A 24,625-nucleotide genomic window follows, 5' to 3' on the forward strand; every position below is an offset into this window, starting at 1 on the left:
CTTTTTTCAAGTCAGAAGTAACTACTGACTTCAACTTAAAGGGAGGTAACTTCCCATTGTGTCTTTGAAGAATCTGTTGGGCTGGACAGCTCCTGTGAGTTAAGACTTGGGAACTCCAGTTCAAGGGAATTCCAGTTTATGAAAAGTACCTAGATTGGATATTTGTCATTTGGCAATACTGACACGATGACAATGTCGCCTGAAGATAGGATGCTGGGGGTCCGGGGTTGGGGACCAACAGAATGGTGCTAGTAGCAGCCCCAGATAGAGGAGTACACAGGCCCAGCATGAGGCAACCTTGACCCAGAAGGTAGCCCAGCTACCTGTGGTGAAGGTCTTTTCCAGCTCTGCTCCCTCATAGCTGTGGAACCAAAGTCTCTGGTTAGAGAATCTGCAGGGCTGTGACTTTCAGCCTACTGCCCCACCAAAGAACATGGTAGACTCGTGTGTGTCTCGGGAGAACTCAGGACTGGCCTTGAAGTGCTCTTTTCCCTAAAACAACTAGGTTTTTGGAAGAGTATCCCAGGCCCCCCTCCATCCTACCTGAACCAGTTGGTGAGGGTAACCATGACATAAAGTGATGCAAGGAAGAAGACGAAGTGGAAGGCAGAATAGCTATAGGAAAGCTGCTGGACTTGGACTGGAGGAGCTGGAGAGGTCTCTTGGTCAGCTGGCCTGGCAGCCACACCACTTGGCCCTGGAGAAAGGAAAGAACTGCTGGTAGCAGAGCTGCTGAAACACCTCTTCCTTCCCCCATCCTCTTTCATGAAGGCATTTGCACTCTTTGGCATTCTGCAGAAATCTACACTTAAGGATCCTCACTTGACACTCACCTTCCTCTGGCTCCACTGTTTTAGGGCAGCAGAAACAGAGCGAGGGCTTCTGTAAAATGAAAAGCAGCATGTTTTGGAAAAAGAATGTCTGGGTAATAGTATAGGAAACTCCTCCTCTTTAAAAAGATTGGTGTGGTGTGACAAGTGGAGGCACACCTGGGTTCAAATTCTAGCTCCAGTATATGACTGGCTATGGGAACTTTGGTAAGATGTTTAACCTTCTGTGCCTCAATTTCTCCATTTGTAAAATGGAGCAAACACCTACCTACCTCACAGGGTTGTTGTGAGGATTAAATTAAATGAGATTGTGTATGTAAAGTAGCACAGTGCCTAGCATATTGTGGGTACTCAATAAAAGGTAACAGCAGCTAGAATCTGAGCATTTTGGGTAGAGGTTGATAGGATGTGTGTGTGTGTTGTTATGTGTGAAGGGGGTTGGGGTATTGGGGACATTGAGCTATCCATCCTCACCTGGAACTCATAGCTGTAAACCTTGACAATCCACAAGGGCCCAAATACCTCAGCCAGGTAAGAAGCCTCGTTGCTGAGAAGAGACAGTTCTCAAAGTTGATACAGTCAAATAGCAGGAGGGTTACCTGATGGCATTTACTCCCAGCTGGTCCCTATTAGTAACTCAGGAGGGTAGTGATCTCCCAAAGCCCCTTTCCCCCCAAAATTTTGAAATTTTTTCACGTGGGGCCCTGAAATCCTTTGTGCTTTTAAAGTTTCTCAGGTCACTTCCCCTGTCCCCTTCCTCTCATACAGATCATCTGACGGGTGCTATTCTTAGAAATTGTTTTTATGGGGAGCTTTCCTCTTACCTTCCTTTAAAGTTTAAATAAACCATGGCCCCATGTGACTATCTCCTAACCATCCCTGTCCTTGTGAGCATCCTCCCTTCTCACACCTTTCCCTTGACACTTTTACGCACCAAGCAAAAAGTACGCAAGCATACATGATGCCAGCACTCATCATTGCCAGAGAAGTATCTGGTGTGTGGGATTCCATTTTACTCAGGCCAGGCAGGCACAGAGTGTGATTCTGTCCTTGAAGGATTACTGAGAAAGGGCAAGGCAACAGAAGAGAAAGATGATAAGAACAAAGAGCTAGGTATTTGGCAGGAGTGAAAAAGGTTTTAGCATGGGTAAACCTTGTTAAGAATCCAGGTCCTTTCCTTACCACTCTCTGGAGGACGGCTGGACAGCGCAGAGAATGTCAGGTACATGATATAGCAGCTGATGATAGAGGCTTGTAGAAGGCCAGAGCGAGGTTGCTCTGGGGAGAAGGGAAATCATTGCATTAGCCTACTGGGTACTAATTTCCTTCACTGCTACCCTCACCTGTGCTTCTGTCTCCCCCCGCTTTGGAGGAAGCAGAGAATTGGTTGAGATTAGGGAGGCAAATGAAATTTGCTATCTGGGCTTCCCTGGTGGCTCCATGATAAATCTGCCATGGGAAAATCTCATGGACAGAGGAGCCTGTCCTCTGTCCTGTGGGCTGTGATCCATAGAGTTGCAAAGGGTGACTGAGTACAGTGGAATTTGCTATACTAAAGGCCCCCCAAGTCTTTAATGCTGTAAGGCATGTACCTACTGAGGCGGATGCAGGGAGCAATGGAGAGGAAGGAGAGGAGGCCACAGAAACAAAGGTGCAGACTAAGCAGCATCTTGTTGAGCAGGCAGCCAGCTGGGTGCGTGTAGTGTTGGAACAGGAGCACGGCTGCTGCGCCTGCCATGCTGTAGAATCCTAAGGTGGTCAGCAGCACAGCGAAGAACCAGCGGCAGTCTTGGGCTGCACCTGTTTGCCTAAGGGTGGGAGGTGGGCAGTGGCTTGGGGTTCCCAACTCTTGCTTTTACCCATTATCAGCTATTCCCTCTCTCCCAGAAGATTGGTGAGACTTGCCTATCCCACTTGGCCTATAGCCATCATATTCCTGAGCTTTTCCATATTGCTTAATTGGAAGCTTTGGGATCATCAACCTGTCATGTCCTTTGCCCAACCTGACTGGGTCTAGTAATGTCAGATTTCCCAGGAAGCCTTCAGGGTTATGTGCTCCTTACCAGTTTTTGTTCCAGGAATGAGCAAAGGCAGTAATAAGCACCAACTGCAGCAGAATGAATGTGAAGCCGCCACATATGCCAATGTAATGCCAGGCTGCAAGTGAGGCACCAGTAGAAAAATGTAACTGATCATATCATTACTCCTGGTCCTCTTCCTGCCCTATTTTTTTTGGTTGTGCCGTGAGGCTTGTGGGTTCTTAGTTCCTCAAACAGGGATCAAACCCACATCTCTTGCATTGGAAGCATTTGGACTACCAGGGAAGATTTTTTTCTTAGAAAATCTTTTAGTTTACACCTGCTGATCAGGATGAAATAGAACGTACCTGGAAAGAGATGCTCATCAGGGATGCAGAAGGCAACAGCACAGAGACCTAGCAGGAATAGCAGCTTGAGGAGCCAGAAACTGGTTTAAGAAGGAAAGAAAATGTCTCAGAATAGGCAAAGGAGAAAGCAGAACTATAGGAAAGGGGAGAAGAGAGACAACTAAGTAGAGGAAGGGAGGAACCAGTCCCATGTGAGAGGGGCTGGGGACAGGCTGATCACAGCCTATTCCAAACTCTGATACCTAAATAACATCTGGACAGTGTTCTAGAGATGACAGGGTTTGCATATAGTAACTCCACTGTTCTCTCCATTTCAGAAAACTAGAAGATCAAAGAGGGTAAGTGTGTGGCTTGTGGTTACACAGCAAATATAGTGGAAGCAGGGACTTAAACCTGTTCTCTGTCTTTTTACAGTGCTATGACTTCATCTGGAAATTTCCTTTACTCAGCTTGTGTCTACTTCCCTCCCTGTCCTCTGCCCACCCAAAGAGTACACACAGACCTATTATGTAGCTGTGCTCTTAGGCTGGTGCGGGAGTGGAGGTCGATCAGCAGCACAGCCTGCAGCAGGTGGAAGGTGGCAGTTCCTGCACATACTCGGTATACAGCCCCAGAGCCGCTAAGCACTGGGCAGTGAGAGAGGCCAAACAGATGGGTACACAGCCCTGAGGGCATCTGGATCTGGAGGGAAGGTACATGTGAGAAATGGCTGGACAAGCCGTCATGCACAGAGAAGTACCTACTCGTGGGTACGTCCACTCATGTGTATCCTACCCTCAAACCAAATCTCGTTTACCTTAGACTTTCTCCGTTTATCCTTTCCCGCTGCAGCCCAGCCTCCTCCCACGTACCCCATGTGCCTTGCCCCAGACTCTTTCCACCACTGTCCTTGACAGCAGGAGGCAGCAGACTGCTGAGGTCCCCACGTGGAGGAGGATGTAGAACAGGCGGCTACAGGGAGACTCTGTGAGAGCGGGCCACCTAGAAGGGCAGCAGCAGGTACAGGGAACGGACCCACAGCAGGACACCTGAGGGTAGAGCAGATGCAAGGCAGCAAGGTAGAGATTTGCTGAGGATAGGCTTACATTAATACGTTTGTGAGGTAAACCCATGAGGCTGAATTCCAAAATATCCCCCTCCCCTCTCTTCTCTCATTTAGGAATTCTCAGACTGTCTGGCTCCAAGCTATTTAGGATTGCTTTCCACTGACCTCAGGTAGAGCTTTCATCATAAGAGCTTAACATAACTGGCAGAACTTCCTAAGAGCCTGTTACATCTGACCTCTAATCTTTCCCAGGTCCTAAATATCTGGTACCAGGAAAATAGGAGGAGAGGTTTAATGATAAGTAGTTTTAGATCCAAAGAAGCAGAAGGCCTCAGCAGCAAATGGCAAGTCTGCCATGTTTACCAGCTCCCGTGGGTTTTCCTCCACAGCTTCAGCCACCATTCCCTTCCCCTTTTCAGACAGCTCTTGCTCCAGGGAGTTCTCTGCCCACGTACCCTCTCACCTGATAGAAGGGAGGACTCACTATGACACTGTTGACTCCCCTGCGTTGCGGTGCCAGGCGGAGGGAGGTGTTGGGACTTGTGACCGCTTTTGCACCCACCATCCTTATACCAGGGATTAGGCCCAGGTCCACGAGATGGAAGGCAGATGAGAAAGTAGAAGCTTTCCTTCGTCCTCAGCCCATTGGACTCCTGCTATCCCGGGCTGTTTGCCCAGTTTAAGGCAGAATGGGGAGGGATACCAGGAAAAGAACACCGACCCCCCCGGGTCGTGGAAAATGCAGATACCTTGTGAAACTACTTTCTTCCCAGAGTCCTTGGGCTACTCAGGCTGTTCTCCCCAGATTAGGGAGCAGTTTGCCTATCTGGTCTGTAGATTAGCATTCTTAATTGGTTTAGGATTAGACGTCATTCATTTTGAACAGAGTTCCTTGGGGTGTGTGGGCTGGACCTAGTTTAAGAAAGGCTGGGATGGTGTGCAGTGGTGACGGGTTAGGTCTGGGACACGGCCTGCCATAAAACACTGTACAAGTCCGAAAGAAAGTCCGAGAGCCGAACCGCTTTGCTTGCTGAAGCTTCTAGAACCAGCGCACTAAAGAAGGTGTGGCCGAGGGCCAGCCCCGCCCCCCATCCCGGCGGAAGTTGCGAGGTAGTTGCCGGAAGTCGTTCTAAGGCGGGGCCGGGCCTGTGGGGCGGTGCGTTGGGATCGATATGGCGACGGAGGGGGACGTGGAGTTGGAGTTGGAGACAGAGACGAGCGGTCCGGAGCGGCCTCCAGAGAAGCCACGGAAGCATGACAGTGGTGCGGCGGACCTGGAGCGAGTCACCGACTATGCGGAAGAGAAGGAGATCCAGAGTTCCAATCTGGAGACGGTGAGGTTGGCCGGGCAGCGTGTCTGGGAGGGCTGAGAGCACACGGGGCTCGGAGGCCGAAACGGCTAGCCTGGTTCCAGGAAGGGCCCACATCCCGCTGGTGGGAGGAGGCGAGAGGGAAACGGAACCGTCACTGGGCCCCTCCGCTTGAGAAAAGGAGCTTGATGGAGATAGGGTTTAAAATGGGTCTCAGGTGCGCAGAATTGAACTAAACGTAGGCCCGGGTTCCTGGTTCGCTCGTCATTATGAATCCACACCTCACTCGCTTGTTACTGGTATTTCAGATTGTTAGGAATTGTGAGTAGCAGAGCAGTAACTAGATCTGTCTGTCCCATAGGCTATGTCCGTGATTGGAGATAGACGGTCCCGGGAGCAGAAAGCCAAGCAGGAGCGGTAAGTCGTACCTACCCGCCCCACTCAGAAAAAAGCCATCGTTAGGCTTTTGTACTTCGTACTGTTCTTCAACTCTGTCACCAATTTCTGCAGACCTAAGATTTACGACTTTACTGTTTTGTTGGTGGAAGGAAAGACCTCCTGGCTACACCTGCCTGCTATAAATATTCCAGGGGATGGGGTGGGATGGGATGTTAGGCGAGGGAGCGGGAGTCCTTTTGTATTTTCAGTCAACAATGTTTATCAAGTCATTTATTTGTAAGGCACAACTGGGAATGATCCTTTCTGGGAGTTTATGGTGGAGGTAGAAAATGAGGACTAAAGTACCTGAATATTTTCAGGGAGAAGGAACTGGCAAAAGTCACCATCAAGAAGGAAGATCTGGAGCTGATAGTGAGTAGTAATGGGTAACTACTCTGTGGGTGGGGAATGTCTTTTGTTTGCTCAAACAAGTGGAGTTCTCACGTTTTGCTGGTACCTTATTGCCCAGGAGGAGACTTCGGTAAAATCATTGATCATTTTTCTGCAGATGACAGAGATGGAGATCTCCCGAGCAGCAGCAGAACGAAGCTTGAGGGAACACATGGGCAACGTGGTGGAAGCTCTTATTGCCCTAACCAACTGATTTGGGTTTTCTCAGACCCACTGGATTAACTTATTTCAATAAAGATGTCTTTTTTTTTAAGTTGCAGTTTTATCATTTTGGACCAAGTATAATATATATCACATTTTATTGTGGAAAGTTTACATCTTGGTGTATAACCTTTAATGAACCTATGTTGAGGATTAGTGTAGAAGAGTACCTCATGTTCAGATGTTAGGTACCAGACCAGGCTCATTCATGTGACTAATTCTCAGCAATATTCAAAGTGCACTTAGCGGCTCAGTAAAGTTTACCCCATGGCATGTGTCTCTAGGGTAGCTCATCAATAGCTGAAAGGCCAGCACCTGTCTAGGAGCCACTGTATACAGATATAAGTCACCAATCCAGTTCATAAGCCACTGTGAGTTACAGTTTAGGTACTGAGGTGGGAACAGGTAACTACAATAAGAAATTATCAAAGGTTATGTCTTAGAATTAATTTATGAAAAGACTTTGATTTAATTACTATTTTAATTCTGAACCACAGCACTTAAACCTTAAGATTCCATTTTCTAACCTAGAGAGAAAGCAGTTTAAAAGTTGATCAAGTTTGGCCAAGTCACCCTTGCTAAACTTCTGTTTCTTCAGCTGTAAAATGATACATATCTGATAGATTGTTTTAAGAAGTGATGAGCAGGTACAAGTAGCTTTTACTTTTATTTTGGCTCTAGGATAATTCTTAGATTGTATCTCCTGGCACATACAACAGTGACTTATATACATCTTTGTGTTTATTACTTCATAGTAATTATTTACACTCATATTTTTATCCTAGGACACTTAAGGATTTATGAATGATTCTGCTAGTGGGGCATTTAAAGATTGTGAAAAGACCTTGCCCTTCTCATTTTTAAATGCAATGTAGAGATAAGTCTTCCCACTGGTTATGTCATTGTTTATAACCCCTAGGCCTCCTAATATTCTGCCATATGCAGGGTGGTTATGTAGTACATACTAAATGAAAAATTTAACTCTGCCAGTGATATCCAGCATGATGTCACTACACTGCAGCTCAAGAGCACTGTGCCCTCCTTGGAACATGAGCCAGGCAAGCAGATACTGGTGTGCTGCTTAGAGTCCGTGTTTTGTGTGTCCTGTTTTGTTCTATATACAGCTACAGTTTAGACAGCAATGACAATCACATATTTGCTCACGGAATAATTCTAGGTGCCATTTACAATATAGCTTGTCTAGCATCTGTGCTTGTTCCTGAGATGAAAGGGTATGATTAAAATGTGAAACATCCTTTGCCTGGCAATTCCCTGCTGTCTTTTATCTTAGTTAATAGGCAGCTATTTGTCAGCTTGCACATTTTATTTCTGATATGCTAAAAAACCTCTTGGTGTATGATTTTTTTATTTCTTGACACTTGAACATAAATGGATCAAAAAGTATGTTTGCCTAGAAAAATTTACCCAAAAATGCAAAACAGGTTTTCAATGACTTTAGACTTCCTGTAAGGTAGAAATAATACATTGTCCACTTACATGTCCATCCATGTTTCTAACCCAAGCTCAGAGCTGGAAAAAGAAACTTGGAACAGTCCCAAGTGAATATGGGAAGCCAGAGCAGTAATGACATTCAAGATTTCTCAGAAATAGTCCTAAGTGGGAGCCTCTAATCCTACCTGGACAGTGCTTTTTTGTGGGCTTCTCGGCATGAGTCCAAACCCCACAAAGCACTTTCAAAGACTGGGTTTGCCCAGTGCCACAAGTATGGCAGTAGGTTCAGCAGGCTGGATACAGGGGCCATGTGAATAGTAGTAAAAACAAATCAAGGACCAGATGCTGAGATTTCCCCTTGTGTCCCACAGCTGGAAGAACAAGTAGTTGAACTCTAAGTAGTTTTCCGCTTCTTGGCAGATGGCCGTTCAAATACATCTCGTACCCCGGCTGCCTTTTGTTTAAAGAACTTTGTATTTTGGGCACTCTCTTGGCCCCATGCTGAGTCAAAGGAGGTGGTGTCTTGATCCACGAGGTGGGTGTATTTGGTACGACCAGAGCGTCCAAAGTTCTTGACCTGTATGGATAAATGATGAGTTATACCACCAGATTTATCATGGTCCAGCCTCAATACGTTACTTTTCTCTCATGTCATTAAGGTTCCCCGTACCTGCATGACTTTCGGAAGAATGGTTTTGTTGAAATGATCCTCCAGGGTAGGTGCGCTGAAATCTCTCTTATATACTTCTTCATCCTCATCCTGTAAAAAAAGTCTTATCAATCTTGTGGTTTTATTATGTATCTCTCATTTTTCAAACCATTTAAAATTATTTTTATTTATTTATTTGGGCTGCACTGTACAGCATATAGGAGCTTAGTTCCCTGACCAGGGATTAAACCCACACCCCACCCTGCAGTTTAAGCGAAGAGTTGTAACCACTGGACTATCAGGGGAAGTCCCTCAAACTACAAATTCATTAAATTTTACAACAAAGGATAAAAAGAAACCAGAGGGCATTGAACCTACTGAACCAAAAGCTTACATCAAGTTGAGGAGATGATACTCCTTTTTTCCTTTGTGTTGTCTCTTTCCTTCTTAAATGTAGCTAATTCTTAAAGGTTGGCTATATTCTTTTCACTCAATATGTTCATTCATTCACATGATTTCAACTTTATACAGGCCTCTCAAATCCCCAATCCTGATTCTTCTACTGCCCAATATATATCTTAGGTATTCTGTTGGGATTTCAAACTCACAACTAAAGTGAAAACCACATCTCTGAAATTTTCCAAATCAGCCTTTTCCTGACTTAACTTCTGTAATAGGACCAACATTCTCTCTAGATTCTCATTACTTTGGTTATTAACAGTTTTTGCCTGCAGTCAACCTTACACATTTCATTAGATTAATGTGTTTCCTAAAACACAACCCTCATTATACCTTTGTCCTGCTCAAAAGCTTTCAGAGGTTCTTTCTTTTACTAAATAAGCATAATTCCTCTGTGTACTAGTCAAGGCCAAATGTTTCATAGCCTTAATGTACTCCTTGCCTTTACAGATGATACTTTCTGCCTCCATTTCTTCTGGTTCCTTTCTTCCTACCACCAAATGTTAGAAAGTCTATACATCTTACATGTCATCTCTTTGATATCCTTTTCAATCCTACCAAATATAACACCTCTCTCTTCAGAAGTCCTTTAGTACGTTCACTCCTTATTATGTTACAGTATCTATTTGCCTTAGCTCTATTATTGGATTGTAAGCCTTCTGAGGGCAAGGAGCTATGGCTGTGTTAAACAGTACTACCCTTCATACGCTAAATGCTTAAAAGGTTTATCTAATGAACTGTATAAAACAACTATAGAGTAGTTTCAAATCAACATATAAATACAACTATAATGTTGTGATACAGATCATAAACATATGTACTGAAAGAATTAAAACAGTACCATCTTAAGGAAAGTTTCACAGAAGGGCTGAATCTTTTAACCAAACAGTTTTGGGATACTCTGTTCCTGTCAGCTCTTGAAAGGCCCAGTTTAAAGGTAGGCCTTTCATGAGACCAACTTTTCTCCTTGTTAGAGCCTGAGAGTCCCTCATTTAATCTCAGAAGCCATTTCCACTTCACCTTCCTTGTCCAGATGTGAAGAGTTGATATTTGAGTATGTGCACCAAAAGACTCACATGAACCTTCCCTTATGTATCTTAGTCAGGAATGCACTGGTTCTCTAAGGAGGTTGATTATTAAAACTGTTGAAATGCTAAAGCAATGATATTTTATGACTTTGAAGCAATCTAAGAAGTAATTAATAATCTCCACTGACTCCTATCTAGAAAGTTATGTGGGCTGGAAAACTACATAATAAGCAAACATTTCCTGCTGACTAGATAGACTGATTTTGGTGGGAGAAGAATAAGGAATCCTCCTTATTTTTAAAAGTTTAAAAATTTTACTGGTATCTACAGCAAAAGGCAGGAATTTAGCTGCAGTGGAGATACTTAAGGTTTGCTAAACAGCATCTGTAAAAGCTAGATTACTTTTTGATACAAACTTCTTTAGTATCAGGAAATAATTTAACAAACCACATGCCACTGGAGTAATAAATGTCATCAATTCTTCCATTTCCTTTCCTGCTATCTCTCTACTAAGGAATTATCACTAGTGCTAATCCAAATAATTTGGAAGCAGTCCTTTTCATTTTATACAGGGTTAACAGACTGCTGTTTTGACTTTGGTTTTTATATAAAGAACAAAGATCATGGCATTACAAATAATGGTTAGATAATTAACAACTTTCGGGTCAGATTTAGTCACTTTCTGTCCACTGAGAATGAAGTGAATTAAACTTAAACCACCCAAACATGAGTTAATCTAAAGCTCTTTACAGAGCTTGGTTTTCTCATAACCAAAATTTCTCAGCTATGAAAAATGATATCTAAGTGATTTGGGGGACCTAAGTAGTCTAGTCTAGTCTAGATCACTCTCTCTTTCAGTTCCTCAATTCTGCTGTTAATCATTTCCTCCTGAGAGCTGGGGCCAAAAGACAACAGCTGCTGCCATTTCTGAAATCCTGCTGCCAGTGCTTTCCTCTGTTTGGTTTTATTCTTCACAGGCAAAAGGCAAATGAGAAAGTTGACCACTGGTAGGAAAATGGGGGGTTATTCCAGTCTCTTTTCACTTCTTACCATGAAGAAGGCACCCCGGTGATAGTACTTCTGTAGGAACTTATATTTGCCCTTAACGGCTTTGTTGGTAATGACTTTGCCATTTGCCCGAAGCTCAGCTCGCCTCTCTTCCTCAGTTAGGTTTCTCATTCGTTCAATTTCTGCTTTCTCCTTCTCAAGTCTGTTCAGAGAATGAAAACTATTTATTTTAGTTTCAGAAAGACCCAGTTATCTACATATGACACAGTCCCACCTCCTTTCAAGCATTATCTATCTTCATCAATTCTGCTTACTGTTAGGAATTAAGATCTGAAGTTTAATACATAAAAAGGTCAGGTAGTCTTCATTATGCACAAAGACCAGGTACTGCAAACTTCAGAAAGTTGATTCTAGTCTTTTTGAGGTTCAGGCATACTACTACTGCTTGATTTTATAACATTACGAATTTCCCTTCCCTGAAGAGCCACCTTTGTTTAAAAAAAAAAAATCAGAATTTAATTCTGTAGAAGACTTGACTGGTATTTCTTTAGTAATGTGCTTACATGTCACAAACCAAGGGTTACCATCATTAACTAGATTGCAGCAGTTTTAACCTTTTTTGGGAGGTGCAGATTCACAGGTCCCTTTTCTTAAAAAAAAAAAAAAAAGAAAGAAAAGCATTCCTAGTAGTTTTTAGGAATGGGTGGTGCAGCTCCAAGATGATTTTGCTCTAATAGTGAGTATGGTAGAGGAACTGCATAGTAACCTCCAAAATTGTGAGAAATAATTGTTTTAAATCACATACTTTTGGGTTGGGTTGTTATGCAATAACAGAAAACTGATTAAAGCTAGTAACTAGTTTGTGTCTATCAGGAAACTACTAAAGGGAGTATCAGCTGCACTCTTATCGTGGAGAAACACTGACAAAATGTGTTTCTCTTCCCTGATTTTATTATAATAAGCCACATTTCAGTTATGGGGAACACACCTAGCTGTAGGAACCCTGAAGAAAGCTAGAATGGAACTTACAGTAGGTGTGGAGCCTGAGAGCTACCCTGGTAGGAACATGACCACCCAGCGGTATTAAGCTCTAAGCTCATCCTATTACTCACGCTTCTCTGTCTTCTCTGTCCCTCTTGATTCTCTTTAACTCTCGAACTTTCCAGGCCTCATATTCCTCCTCATCATTTTCATCATCAGTATTGAGTGCATCCAGGGCAGCCAGAGACCGCTTGTTCTCCTCCAGCTCTTTCTTGGTTTCCTCCTCTACAATCTGGATAGGGAGAACAATTCAACTGTTGGACTTCCTTATTCTCCCTCAGACAGACCGAAACACACAACTCCTCACACTCAGTCCTCACAGCCATGCCCAGCACCTTGAGTGTGTACTTGCGTCTCTCCTCAGCCATGTGTTTGGCCTCCTGCTCCAGCTCCTTCTGTTTCAACGCTTCAGCCTCACGTTCTTGAACCGTCACCCGGTCCTTCCTGCAGCACAGAGGTCCTGTTAATTGTCCAAAGTCCTTAGAGTGGGGCTCTTTGTTCCCTAAATCAAGTTGCATTCAAACCAGACAAAGCCAAATGGTTTCTGGCTTTATTATTTGCAAAGAGCTAAAAGTGGGAATCATTTCCGGTCTTTAGAACATCAAAATCCCATCATCATTGAACTGCCTGAATATCAAGAAACCTGCTGGACTGTAGGATTTCTAGCCATTAGGAAAGGAATAGGAATTTGCTCTTAAGCTTGATTTTGTATTTAAAATAATATAAGACCTTGGCAGGTATGTTTTCTTTAAGTGGAAAAGGAGATGTGAAAACTAACTCAGACCATCACCAACATTCGTGTGTGCGTGCTCAGTCGCTTCACTTGTGTCTGACTCCTTGTGACCCCATGGACTGTAACCTGCCAGGCTCCTCTGTCCATGGGATTCTTCAGGCAAGAATACTGGAGTGGGTTGCCATGCCCTCCTCCAGGGGATCTTCCCAACCCAGGGATCGAACTCATGTCTCCTGCATTGGCAGGTGGGTTCTTCACCCACTGAGCCACTTGGGAAGCCCAGCACCAAGCCACTCCTCAGCAAACACTCTGCTGAGCTGGGGCACCGGGTGGAAGACTTTCACTTACTGCCTGCATTTCAGAAGAGCATGAGTCAGAAAAGAGGCTTTCCTCTTCAGACCCAGAAAGCAGTAATTATGTGGATTCAGGCCAGGTCTGTGAAATACTTACTTCCGAATGAAGACTGGCTTAAGGCGAGGCTCCATCTCATCCTCACTGTCTGTGTACTCCTCATACTCAGACTCTGATTCGGACTCCTCCCCAGAACGTCCCTCGTCTTCCACCTCCATGACTTCCAGCTCTTCATTTTTTCTCTCCTGTGCTCTTTGGCGCATCATGCCACGGCGCCGTTCTATTTCCTATCAAGTTACATGTCCAAGCCAGTCAGCCAAACAGCCTGTGCTCTGCGGTGGCTTTTTATTCTTACCTCATCAAGCTCAACAAACTCTGGTTGAGTAAATGCAACTTAGTACCACTCTATTTCAATCCTATCCAAAACAAGTAGGGAACACTGGATCTGACTTCTGCCAAAAGCAGATATCTTATGCTTCTAAGGGCTCAACAAAGGAGCACTGGCCCTAATTTCTTCTTCCACCCAGAAAGAACTTCCCACTTTCCTTAATCATACCTCTTCATCAATCTCTTCTTCCTCTTCTTCACTGCTATCTTCTCGTTCCATGCGCCAAGGATCTCCTTCTACCTCGGAGTCACTTTCTCCAACCACTTCAGGTTCCACTATCTTCCGGTGTCGAGCCAACCTGAAAGACAGCGTCCGACTGTAATACCAACCTCACAAAAACGACCCTTCCTTAGTCACAGGGCACCAGGACGTGACGCTTCCTTTTACTAGTACTGAAGTTTCGAGATTAGGAAACTGAGGGGCAGATTAAAGAAACTAACTCAGTGTCAAAAGAAACAGTCCAGTTGGACCTAAAACATTACATGTATGCTGAGGCACCCTGGGGCAGTGGACCAAGCTTAGCTGGGTGCCCTGGGATATACTGTAAAGCTCAAAGTAGTTGACTTTCAACAGCAGATCACATTATATTTCCTTTCAGTGGTATCGTATCTTTGTGAAATTGTTCTTTTTTTTTTTGGGCTGCTGTGATAAAAAGCAAGTTCTGCATGAAAGTCAATATAGAACTGGAAATGGGTGACAGTGTCAATGTGACTCTGAGGTTTGAGAAGTTGTCAGTGCCCAAGAGGCACACAAAAAAACCCCCAGTAGTAAGTAACTGTGGTTATATAAAAATGAAATAAAAATATTTTTTCTCTTATAGGTATTAAAGTTTTCAAGTACCTAAGTTGCTAGGATATAAATATTTATTAAATCATTTGGCTTTAACTACTTAATAAAATAAAAAGAACTGTTTGGGCCCACAGGCTCTGTGAAAAAACTCCTGAGACAATGTGAACTGTAAAAGTTGGGAACCTCTGGCTACTCTGTAAGGTAATGTCTCAGTCGATACAAAATACACAAAATCCCTTGTTGGGAGGGGTCCTTTTCTGACGTGAGACCACTCATCAGTCCTTTTCTCCTACTTCATCGGTATCATTTCTCCTCATTAGCTTTTAGAATAATTACCTGGAAAAGATCAATTTCTCAAATTTTAGAAAACATCTCTGTGCTAAAAAGACCCCTCAACAAACCAACCAGCGATCTGTGCTTTCAATCCCCTTAATGAATCATTTTCCAAAGCCCACTCTGCTTCAGTTTCCTGACTGGTAAAAATGGGGATAATCATACCCTCATAAAATCATGTGGATTACAACAATTAGTTAAAGTAATATACCAGGAACAGTGCCTGGTACACAGTAAGTACTACTCAAGTATTAGCAATTGTTGCTGGGTTCACGTCCAGGATAACACAGCCCTCGTCATTACCTCTCCTCCACATCTTCACTAATACGGTTCTGCAAACGCCGCAGCCGAGGGTCACTAGATGAATCCTCCTCCTGTTCCTCGGGCTCTGCTTCTTGTTCTTTGGCTTTCTTAATGAACTGAAACTCTTCATCCTCCTCATCTGAGGACTCCATAGGGGCATAGTCTGGCCTCTTTCCCGACACATAACGTTTTACCTTCACTTTTTCCATCGAAATCTCACCTGGATAAGAGACAGAACTTACGTTTCAGTAACCTCTTCCCCAATGTCCTTCAACCCTTGGCCTTTCCAGGTGAAAAAGCCCTGTATTCCTGGCAAACCAAGTCCAAGCAGGAGAAGGAGCCCGGACCCAAACATCTATTCAACTACATCTTTTTCCTACAAAGGCCAAGTCATGAGAAGGCGTCCCTGTGAACACCAACACTAATGATGATGAGGTTTAGCTTGGGTACAGTGAGTGGAGGAAGGGTGGGCAGTGAAACAATACAAAGTCCTTCCTAACAGGGAGACTACATCCACCTTAACTATATGCTTAAGTGAATTATTTGTAACGGTGCCCAGCACACAGTAAGGGCGACCTAAGTGGGAATATAAGATTGAAATGGTGTTTGGTCATTCTTTTAGTTCCTCAAGATATTTCTCTGGCAGTCTCTATATAATCTATTACCACATAACTTGATCTTCTAATGTTTATTTCTACCTTTTCTTTTAGCTTATGTGCTACCAAACCTGCAAGAGTAGATTATCTGTCTTTTACAATCCAATGAACAGAAAAAGAGTGAAAACTAACCAACACATTTTCTAAGATGAATACAACCTGGATAACCAAGCTAGACAGTTCAAGGGAAAACTTTAGGTGGACTTCACTTACAAACATAGATACAGGCAACATAAAAACTAACCAAGAAGCCCCTCTAAGCTATAGGGACATAATTAAAGATTTAGCCCAGGACTACAAGGATGGCTTAACCTTAGAAAATTAACAGGGGAAAAAGTAATGTACTTTTTAAAGCTTATATACTTACAGTCACACAATCTTAACAATAGGTACAGCAAACATTATATTTAATGATAAATATTAGAAGTACTCTTTTAAAAAACAGTGGGCATCATTAGGTTGTCCCTATCATACCTTCTAATCAACACTGTATCATGGTTTCAGGGCAATAAGAAAAGAAAGAGATAAAAGGTAAGAATTAAAAAGGAAGAAACTTCCACAATTTGCAGCCAATATGATTACTTATGTAGAAAATACAAGATAACCAGAGAAGCTTAAAAAATTCAAGTAGAAAGGTGTATAAATGCTAGATAAAAATAAATGTACCTGTACATTGGCTACATATAATTAGAAAATACTTTAAAAATACTATGTACAATAGCAACTAATCTATAAGATACTAAGGAATAAATTCAACAAGTGATGTGTGAGGCTATAGGAGTAAAAATATAAAATATAGTTGTTTTAAAGATATAAAAGATCAAAATAAATGAAGAAATGTATCATGTTCAAAGATGAGAAGATGGCAACTGTGCCCAAGTAAATCAATAAATGCGTGCTCTATAATTTTAATGTAATTTCATTAAAAGCCGTCTCCAGGCTGATTCTAAAATCATATGGAAGAACAGGAGGTCAAAAAGAGCCAAGACAATTCTGAAGAACAAGGTGAGGTAAAAGACCTTAACAGACACCTTGCCAAAGAAGATATACAGATGGCAAATAAGTATGTGAAAAGATGGTCCACATTTTATGTCTTCGTGCATGCTCTGTGGCTTAGTCATGTCCGACTCTTTGCGATCCCATGGACTGTAGCCTGCCAGGATCCTCTGTCCATGGGGATTCTCCAGGCAAGAGTACTGGAGTGAGTTGCCATTTCCTCCTCCAGGGCATCTTCCTTACCCAGGGATCAAACCTTTGTCTTCTTCATTGGCAGTATTTTTTTAAACCACTGAGCCACATGGGAAGCCCTTATATGTCTTCAGGGAATGCAAATTAAAAAAAAAAAAATGAGCTGCTGCTACACACAGAATGGCCAAAATCCAGAGCTCTGACAATACCAAATGCTGGTAAGAATGTGGAGCAACAGGAACTCTGATTTATTGCTGGTGGGAGTGCAAAATGGCACAGCCACTTTGGAAGATAGTTTGGTGGTTTCATACAAAACTAAGCATACTCTTACCATATGATCTAATTTCTGCTCTTTGCTATTTATACAAAGGAGCAAAACACAAAAACCTGAACATGGATATTGTAGCTTTGTTCATAACTGTCAAAACTTGTAAGCAACCAAGGTGTCTTTCACACAGTGAATGGATAAGTAAACTATGGTACATCCAGATGGTGGAATATTACTCAGCAACAACAAGACAAAAAGAGCTATCAAGCCATGAAAATACATGCAGGAACCTTAAATGCATATTACTAAGTGAAAATACTGTGTGATACCATAACGATGGATATATATCCCTATACATTTGTCCAAATCTATAGAATGTACATCAGAGTGAATCTTAATGTAAACTACTGACTGAATGATAAATGATGTGTCAATATAGATTCACACTACCCTAGTAGAAATTTTTACGTAAGTGCACTAAAGAGACATGTTTAAGCACTACTTGTAAAAGGAAAAAAAGTAACAAAACAACAATTAAGTGTCCCTCAACAGGGATCAAACTGTGGTTTAATTATACAATGGAACTTATAAGCAGTTAAAGGGCTTCCCTGGTGGCTCAGAGTTAAGAATCCACCTGCCAATGAAGGAGACATTGGTTCTATCCCTTCGTAGGGAAGATCCCCTGGAGAAGGAAATGGCAACCTGCTCCAGTAATCTTGCCTGGGAAATCCCAAGGACAGAGGAAACTAGTGAGTTACAGTCCCATGGAGTCCCAGAGTCAGACAGGACTTAGCGACTAAACAACAAGCAGTTAAAATGAATGAATAAGATCTTCATGTATCCAAAGGACACTTCTGCAAAGTCATGTTGATTTAAGAAGAAAAAACAACAACAAAGGGCAGAATACACAAAGATAGATACTGTATATTTAAAAGATAAAAAGAACTGACATTATTTTCCAAATACTTTACTGAAAAAACTAGAACTTTCAGTCTGACTCCCCGAACAAGTACAGTTTTCCTTCATCCATCTGCACTCATAAGAATCCTACTCATCCTTTAAAGATCAAGTTAAATACTCCAATCTGAAGAGATTACTCCTTCTCTGTCCTCCCAAAGCATTTCGTTTATATCAACTATGTGACAGGTTTTATAGGTGGGAAAGACCACAAACTTGTTCAGAATGTGCCTCCTTTTGTATGTCTCACATCTACAGACTGTGAGTTCCTTACACCACAGTTTTACACCATTCTGTATTCAATTTAACAAATACAGTCACTGCGATGGCTGAAAGGGATAAAAAGTTTTAAGATAGAGTTCCTGCCTCAAGTAGGTTATTAACTTACGATGTAGTAGACGGAGGTGGACACGTAATTACAATGATACGAGTTATAAAAGCACCAAAATCAGACAATGGACAATGAAATGCCACACAACGCCATGCAAATAGCAGGCATTCACTATATTAGCCTAACTTATTGGTGGAGAGAGCACCCAGGTTCTACTAACAAGATGAGTTCTAAAAGTAGCACCGCGATCGGATCCGAATTTGACGGGGAAAGTCGAAGAAATAGGGGCAGGGTCTTAAGGATTGCTGGGGATAAGGTGGTGGGCCCGGGGTAAGTTTGGAATATGCTGGCGAAAGAGGTAAGATCGGACTGGAAAATCGCTCAACACAGTACCTTTCTCATTGCGAACCGGGACGGCCCCAGCCGTTGACTGAATGGGCGGTTGCTTCATGAGTGAGCTTGGGACCGACATGTTGACGACAGCGGCGGTGGCTCCCGAAACTCGACTGATTTCAAAGTGAACAGCTACAACGTCAACGAAAAGAGAAAACCCTCTCCTCCTAGGGCCACTGGAAACTGCTGCGCGACTGATAGAAACACCACCTACGGCAGAGCTAGAAAAACCGGAAGTACGCGACCAGAGGATTGTGGGATTGTGGAGGACTTCTAGACGCCTAGGACTAGAAGGCGGAGTCTGTTACGGCGCATGTCCATAGACTGCTCTGGCGTTCGCAGCCTCGCAGTGTTTGTACGCGTCTTCCGTGCGGGAAGTTGGCTCCACTGGGATTTGCTGTTAAGACTCTGCGACGAGGGAAGTCTCAAGTAAAGGTTTTGTTGGTTAGGTTGGTCTGAACCCGAGTATTATAGGGTAGTGATGAATAATGAAACTCAGGAGATAATGAACTGCAGTTTGTTCAGATTGTCAAATTTGAAAGCTCAGAGTTTAATCGGAATAGAAATCCCGTTAACAGCACTTGATTAGCTCAGTTGATGAGGCTGAGCGGATTGTGGTGAGGTATTTTTTGGTCACTTGAGGGTAAGTGGTGGTAATTTAGGCCAGTGGCAAGAGAAAAAAAAAAAAAAATCCCCCAAGCGGCTTAGAATAATGTCTGAAATCCGAACACTATTAAGCTTTCCGTTCTGTCCATTTCTGGAGACTGCCTATTACAACATATTCCTGGCTGGAATGTTTGTGTATGGGTCCGTAAGTGATTATTAAGCACTTGTGTTTAGCTCACTTAGATCTCTCTAAGGAGTATGGAATATTGTTAAAAGGCTCGTGTCCTCCAGCAACTTGAATTTTATTTTGTTAAGCCTTAAAGGGTTCATAGAATAGGAACAAATAACCCCAATTTTCTAGGTGGATCGTGTTAAGAAAAAAAAAAAAAGGCTAGTTGGTAGAACACACGCACTGTAGAAAAGATTTTATAACTGCTGTGTAGGGAGAGAAGGGACAGTGTGAGCAAAGTCTTGAAGTCCAGAAATATGGCATATATCAGGCTTTGTGAAGTTTGATTTTATCAGTAATTTTTGAGTCTGGGAGTGAAAATTGCTGAAGGGAACTTTTCTGAAGGTACTGTTAGTAGCATTACTTCTCAAGTGGTTTCACCTGTTCTACAATTGGGCTGGGAGAAGAAATAAAATTGGCAAGTCTCAATCAAAGAACAGTGCACGACACAAATTTTGAGCTACAAAGTACTGTAAAAGTAGAGTTGATAGAAATTTGTATTGTAAATATATCAGCTCTGAAATTATGCTATCCCGAGGGAGTAAATCTAATGGGAAGGCAATTCTTTCCGCTCTTGGCAACCCAGAAAATAGAAAACAACAAAACAACTTTTCATATGACAATGACTATAAGAAATAAAGTGTCCTAAAATCTTATTTATGGTACTTTGTGATACAAAAATTATTTAAGACTTTCCCCCTGTCCTTGGACTTTGTAAAGTCATCACTAGAATCTTAGTTAACTGGTGGGTGAAGTTTTAAACCACCTTATCAGCTCTTGGGGGGAAAAAAAGTCAAAATACTTTCCTTCCTAGGAAGAAGAGAATACGGTAGCCATAGGGCATAATTTTCTGGTGGGGGCATCACAAGGAACCATCGGGTCGAGGTAAAGCCGGCAGGTTGATTTCATTTCTTCTCTAGTTCATCTGGCAACTAAGTAACCCTGAATCTTTTCCAGGCTCACATTGCTAGGCGAGGTGGTTTTTCTTTAGGAGAAGCGCAAGTGGTTTTCAAAGTAAGATACAGGCATCAGCAGCGTCAAAAACCACCGGGATCCAAGGTAAAAATGTCGATTCGGTCCCTTCACTTCCCTAAAGAATTTGAGTTTGGGGTGAGGCTGGCAAGCTTGCGTACCTCGGCGGAAATGCAATGCCCCGTGCCCCTTCGCCCTCCCGCCGGCCCCCCGGGGGCAGCGCCGCCCTCCGCCGCCCGCGCCTCCCCGGCGCAGGGCTCCTCCCCGCCCCTCCCGTCTCCACGCATCCCCGCCTCGCCGCAGTCTTGGCGGGAAGACGCCAGCAGCTAGGCTGCGGAAAGATGTCTGGGTCCCGCGCGGAGGCTGAGCAGAAGGGGGGCTCCAGACAGCGACTTCAGGTGAATGTGAGAAACCGCTTGTCCCTTTCGGGTGTGTTGCTGCCTCATTCTTCGTGAGGGATATGCCTGGCATAGGCCGGGGAGGACTTGCCAACCGGCACCTCCTTGCTGCAAAACTACTTCCCGCTCTTTGGCGGCATCTCTCAGTGTAACGGGTTTTGGGTTTTTCCGGGTGCTGCTTCAAAAGATAAGCGGGGATGCCTGTCCTGGTTTTCCTCTATGGAAACTGGGCCCTTAGCCCCAAGGAAGATGTCTGTCAGTAACCCCAGAAACAGCGTCAGGCTGGGATCAGGAAGTCTGCGTTTGCTTTTGCAGTCGTTTTAGTGAGTTTCCCACTCTTGGAACAGTTCCAGTTACTCAGTTTTCTCAATTACAAATTGTAGTCATTTTTATTATTGGTCTGGGGGACTCATGGCTCAGAAATGTGCGCAGTATAATAATTCTATTTAGGTTAATGAATTAGGTATCTAGATTTTGGAGGGAAAAAAGTTTCCTTACAGGCTGTCAGCTGGGATTGATGTTGTCATTATGAAATAGGAATTAGAGTTACTTACACAGATCTGTGGGACTTCCCAGGTGGTGCTAGTGCTAAAGAACCTGCCCGAGAATGCAGGAGACAGAAGAGAAGTGGGTTCGATCCCTGGGTTGGGAGGATAACCCTGGAGGAGGGCATGGCAACCCACTCCAGTGGTCTTGCCTGGAGAAACCCATGGATTGAGGAGCCTGGTGGGCTGGAGTCTATGGGTTGTAAAGACTAAGATAAGGCTCAGGACCTGGAATTTTAATACTGTTTTCCTTTATTGACCTGAATAGGTGAATGAATATAAGGAAAACCAAAACATCGCTGATGTATCTCTGAGACCGGTACAGACTACAGTTTTAGTAGAAACAGCTAAGGTGTATCTGGTCCCCTTTTCACTCAGTAACTACAAGACAGGCCAACTTAAGCGCCCCAAATCCCTATTAGATAAGAATTCTAACAATGAAGTGACATGTAAGAAATCTAAGAAAGCTGAAATAAAGAAAAGTTGCAGAAGGATTTTAACTCCAAAGATGGAAGCCACATCTTCCAAGGAAGAATCCACTCTGCAAAAATCATCCTTGGATGTTCCTGCTGAAAGCAACAAATGGCAGGCCAAGAGCCCTTCAGATACCGTGGTTCTCAGTGCTGATACAGAAAGCAGCCAGGGAGGAGACAGTGATGAAGACACCACACCAGGCCTGGTAAGAATCTAATTACTAGCTTATTCAGATTTTCATGTTTCAAAATTTGGAGTTTTGTTAAGCCAGGGTTATCAAGGGTCTCTTTAGCTCAAATTATTTTACCATCTAATTTATACTTAAGTGAAATTTCATTTTTTAAATGTACAACAGACAATTTCCTTGAGTTTATCTGGCTCTTGTTTTTTTCCTTCTTTGGGAGGCTCTTGGTTTTGGTTTGTGAAGGAGAGGATTGATTTTGCCTCTCTCTCTTTCTCAGTTTGCTGCACTTGTTTTTGAGCTTACTCCTACTTTACCGTGTCTTGCTCGCCTTTACTTGTTTATGCATAGTATACCAGAAGAGGTTGACTTGTAAAGGACATATAGTACTTGAGTAACTCGATGTTAAGGTGGGAAAATCACCATTAATTGACTGCATTGATGTGCTGAATAATTCCCTTAATTACGTAAAGGAGACAAACGGTGTAGTAGAGAAGATACATGAAAAACACTAATTCTGTTAGAAATGATAGTTCGAATCAGTTTAAGAATTAAGCATCTAACTCTTTTGGCTCTTATTGCCTACCGGGAATGTTGTATTTCATTTAAAGTGACAAGTTTTATGACCCTACCATGTGATAAGAAGTAGATGGAACTGGAACAGAAAATGATGATAGGGAAAGGGAGATAGGATAATTGAGGCAGTGTTGTAATGAACTAGGACCTGTGGTGGGACAGTGTGGGCTGTCAGAAATGCATTGGACTGGGGGTTGGAAGCCTAGGTTTTAGGCATGGCCACTCTTAAACCGTGTACCTTTAAGCAAGTCACTTCTATGGTGAGGGAATTAGATGAGATTGGTAGATTCTCAAACTTTAGCCTGTATTAGAATTACCTGGGGAGCTTGTTAAAACCCTGTTGCAGGGCTTCACCACCTGTCTCTGATTCAGAAGTTTTGAGTGAGTGTTGAATTTGAATGTCTAAAATAACTTCCTAGAGACTGGTCCAGGACTGGACTTTGAGAGCCAGTGGACTGGATTGTCTCTTTTGCTTCTTAGACTCTGAGTATTTGAGGCTTAATATAAAGCAGATTTTGTTTTGATGTAAAATAAATAGGGCTTCTCCCTTTGGCTCAGCGGTGGAGAGTCTGTCTGCCAATGCAGGACCCTCGGGTTCAATACCTGGGTCATGAAGATCCCCTGGAGAAGGAAATGGCAATCCACTTCAGTATTCTTGCCTGGGAAATCCCTTGGACAGAGAAGCCTGGCGGGTTACAGTCCATGGGGTCTCGAAAGAGTCAGACATGGTTTAGCGACTAAACAACAGCAACAAATGGGGTCAGAAATTAGAACATGAGATAGTACTGGAGATAGTCAAACAGAGTCATAAATGCTTAGCATACATTTTCTTATGACAAGCTGAAAGATCTCACATCTTTTTTAGAACATTTCATTCTTTTTTTCTCTTCCCTTTCATTAATTATCGTTTGGGGGTAAAAATTTATGGTACCATGTTTTAGGAACAGTATTTAGTTTATAAGCTTATTTCTTTCTAAATGAAGGATGGCTTTTGTCACATCAAAGACATATAATGTCCCTCAGTTTGTGTTTGTTGTTGTTGTTAAGTCAGTAGGTTGTGTCTGACCCTTTGTGACCCCATGGACTGTAGCCTGTCAGCCTCTTTTGTCCATGGGATTTCCCAGGCAAGAATTACTGGGGTGGGTTGCCATTTCCTTTTCCAGGGGATCTTCTTGACACAGGGATTGAACCTGAGTCTTCAGCTTTGGTGGTGGATTCTTTACCACTTAGCCACGTGGGAAGCCCTCAGTTTGGGTTTATCTGCTATTTTCTCATGATCAGATTAAGATTTTGCATTTTGGGGAAGGATACCACAGAAGTGACGGTGCACTCCTCAGTGTATCTTATCAGAGTGTACGTGATGTTGATATCTTACTGGTGATGTTGACCTTCATCATTTAGCTAAAGTGGTGTCTGCCAGGATTTTCCAGTGTAAACTTAATATTTTTCCCTTGGTAATTACTGAATACTTTGAGGAAGATACTTTGAGACTATGTAAATATTTGGTTTCTGTCACCAAGCGTATGTTTATTTCTTTATTAAGACAGAATTCACATATACTAAAGTGTATAATTCAGTGTTTTTTGTGTATATACATGAAGCTGTGCAGCCATCATCACTATCCAATTTAATAAATTTTTATCACTCCAAAAAGAAACTGCATACCTGTCAGTAGTGACTATAAACCCTTACCCCT

At 42.9% G+C, this 24,625-nt stretch overlaps 4 protein-coding genes across 6 annotated transcripts in view; 2 read left to right on the plus strand and 2 right to left on the minus strand.

The window, feature by feature from the left end:
- Positions 1 to 165: 165 nt before the first annotated feature.
- SERINC4 (serine incorporator 4) lies at positions 166 to 4,950 on the minus strand. The gene is made up of 12 exons (XM_065906072.1): positions 4,725 to 4,950; positions 4,068 to 4,244; positions 3,719 to 3,897; positions 3,217 to 3,296; positions 2,894 to 2,987; positions 2,427 to 2,638; positions 2,013 to 2,108; positions 1,765 to 1,891; positions 1,305 to 1,377; positions 834 to 882; positions 544 to 697; positions 166 to 361 (listed from the first exon to the last, which is right to left on the minus strand). Exons 1-12 carry the CDS (start codon positions 4,824 to 4,826, stop codon positions 166 to 168), a joined length of 1,539 nt encoding a protein of 512 aa, XP_065762144.1. The 5' UTR covers positions 4,827 to 4,950.
- Positions 4,846 to 6,673, plus strand: HYPK (huntingtin interacting protein K). Of its 2 annotated transcripts, XM_065906389.1 has the most exons (4): positions 4,846 to 5,595; positions 5,933 to 5,988; positions 6,330 to 6,381; positions 6,518 to 6,673. In XM_065906389.1, exons 1-4 carry the CDS (start codon positions 5,434 to 5,436, stop codon positions 6,611 to 6,613), a joined length of 366 nt encoding a protein of 121 aa, XP_065762461.1. In that variant the 5' UTR covers positions 4,846 to 5,433; the 3' UTR covers positions 6,614 to 6,673. The 2 variants fall into 2 exon arrangements, with proteins under 2 accessions (XP_065762461.1, XP_065762462.1); XM_065906390.1 differs by lacking the exons at positions 5,933 to 5,988; positions 6,518 to 6,673 and having other exon boundaries at positions 5,403 to 5,595; positions 6,330 to 6,389.
- A 582-nt stretch (positions 6,674 to 7,255) lies between these two features.
- Positions 7,256 to 19,170, minus strand: MFAP1 (microfibril associated protein 1). Of its 2 annotated transcripts, none has more exons than XM_065906383.1 (9): positions 18,949 to 19,170; positions 15,156 to 15,375; positions 13,899 to 14,028; positions 13,442 to 13,629; positions 12,594 to 12,702; positions 12,330 to 12,490; positions 11,260 to 11,419; positions 8,744 to 8,833; positions 7,256 to 8,650 (listed from the first exon to the last, which is right to left on the minus strand). In XM_065906383.1, the coding sequence occupies exons 1-9, from the start codon at positions 19,025 to 19,027 to the stop codon at positions 8,468 to 8,470; spliced, it is 1,320 nt and encodes a 439-aa protein (XP_065762455.1). In that variant the 5' UTR covers positions 19,028 to 19,170; the 3' UTR covers positions 7,256 to 8,467. The 2 variants fall into 2 exon arrangements, with proteins under 2 accessions (XP_065762455.1, XP_065762453.1); XM_065906381.1 differs by having other exon boundaries at positions 11,260 to 11,437.
- Positions 19,171 to 21,045: 1,875 nt separating this feature from the next.
- Positions 21,046 to 24,625, plus strand: part of WDR76 (WD repeat domain 76) — a 55,782-nt gene continuing 52,202 nt past the window's right edge. The window contains exons 1-2 of the mRNA XM_065906737.1: positions 21,046 to 21,153; positions 21,967 to 22,377. Coding sequence (XP_065762809.1) covers positions 21,097 to 21,153; positions 21,967 to 22,377 — 468 coding nt within the window. The 5' untranslated portion in view covers positions 21,046 to 21,096. The remainder of the gene's footprint in view (positions 21,154 to 21,966; positions 22,378 to 24,625) is intronic.

The sequence above is a fragment of the Muntiacus reevesi genome, chromosome 15 (genome assembly GCF_963930625.1).
Source record: "Muntiacus reevesi chromosome 15, mMunRee1.1, whole genome shotgun sequence".
In the NCBI taxonomy this organism is placed as follows: domain Eukaryota; kingdom Metazoa; phylum Chordata; class Mammalia; order Artiodactyla; family Cervidae; genus Muntiacus; species Muntiacus reevesi.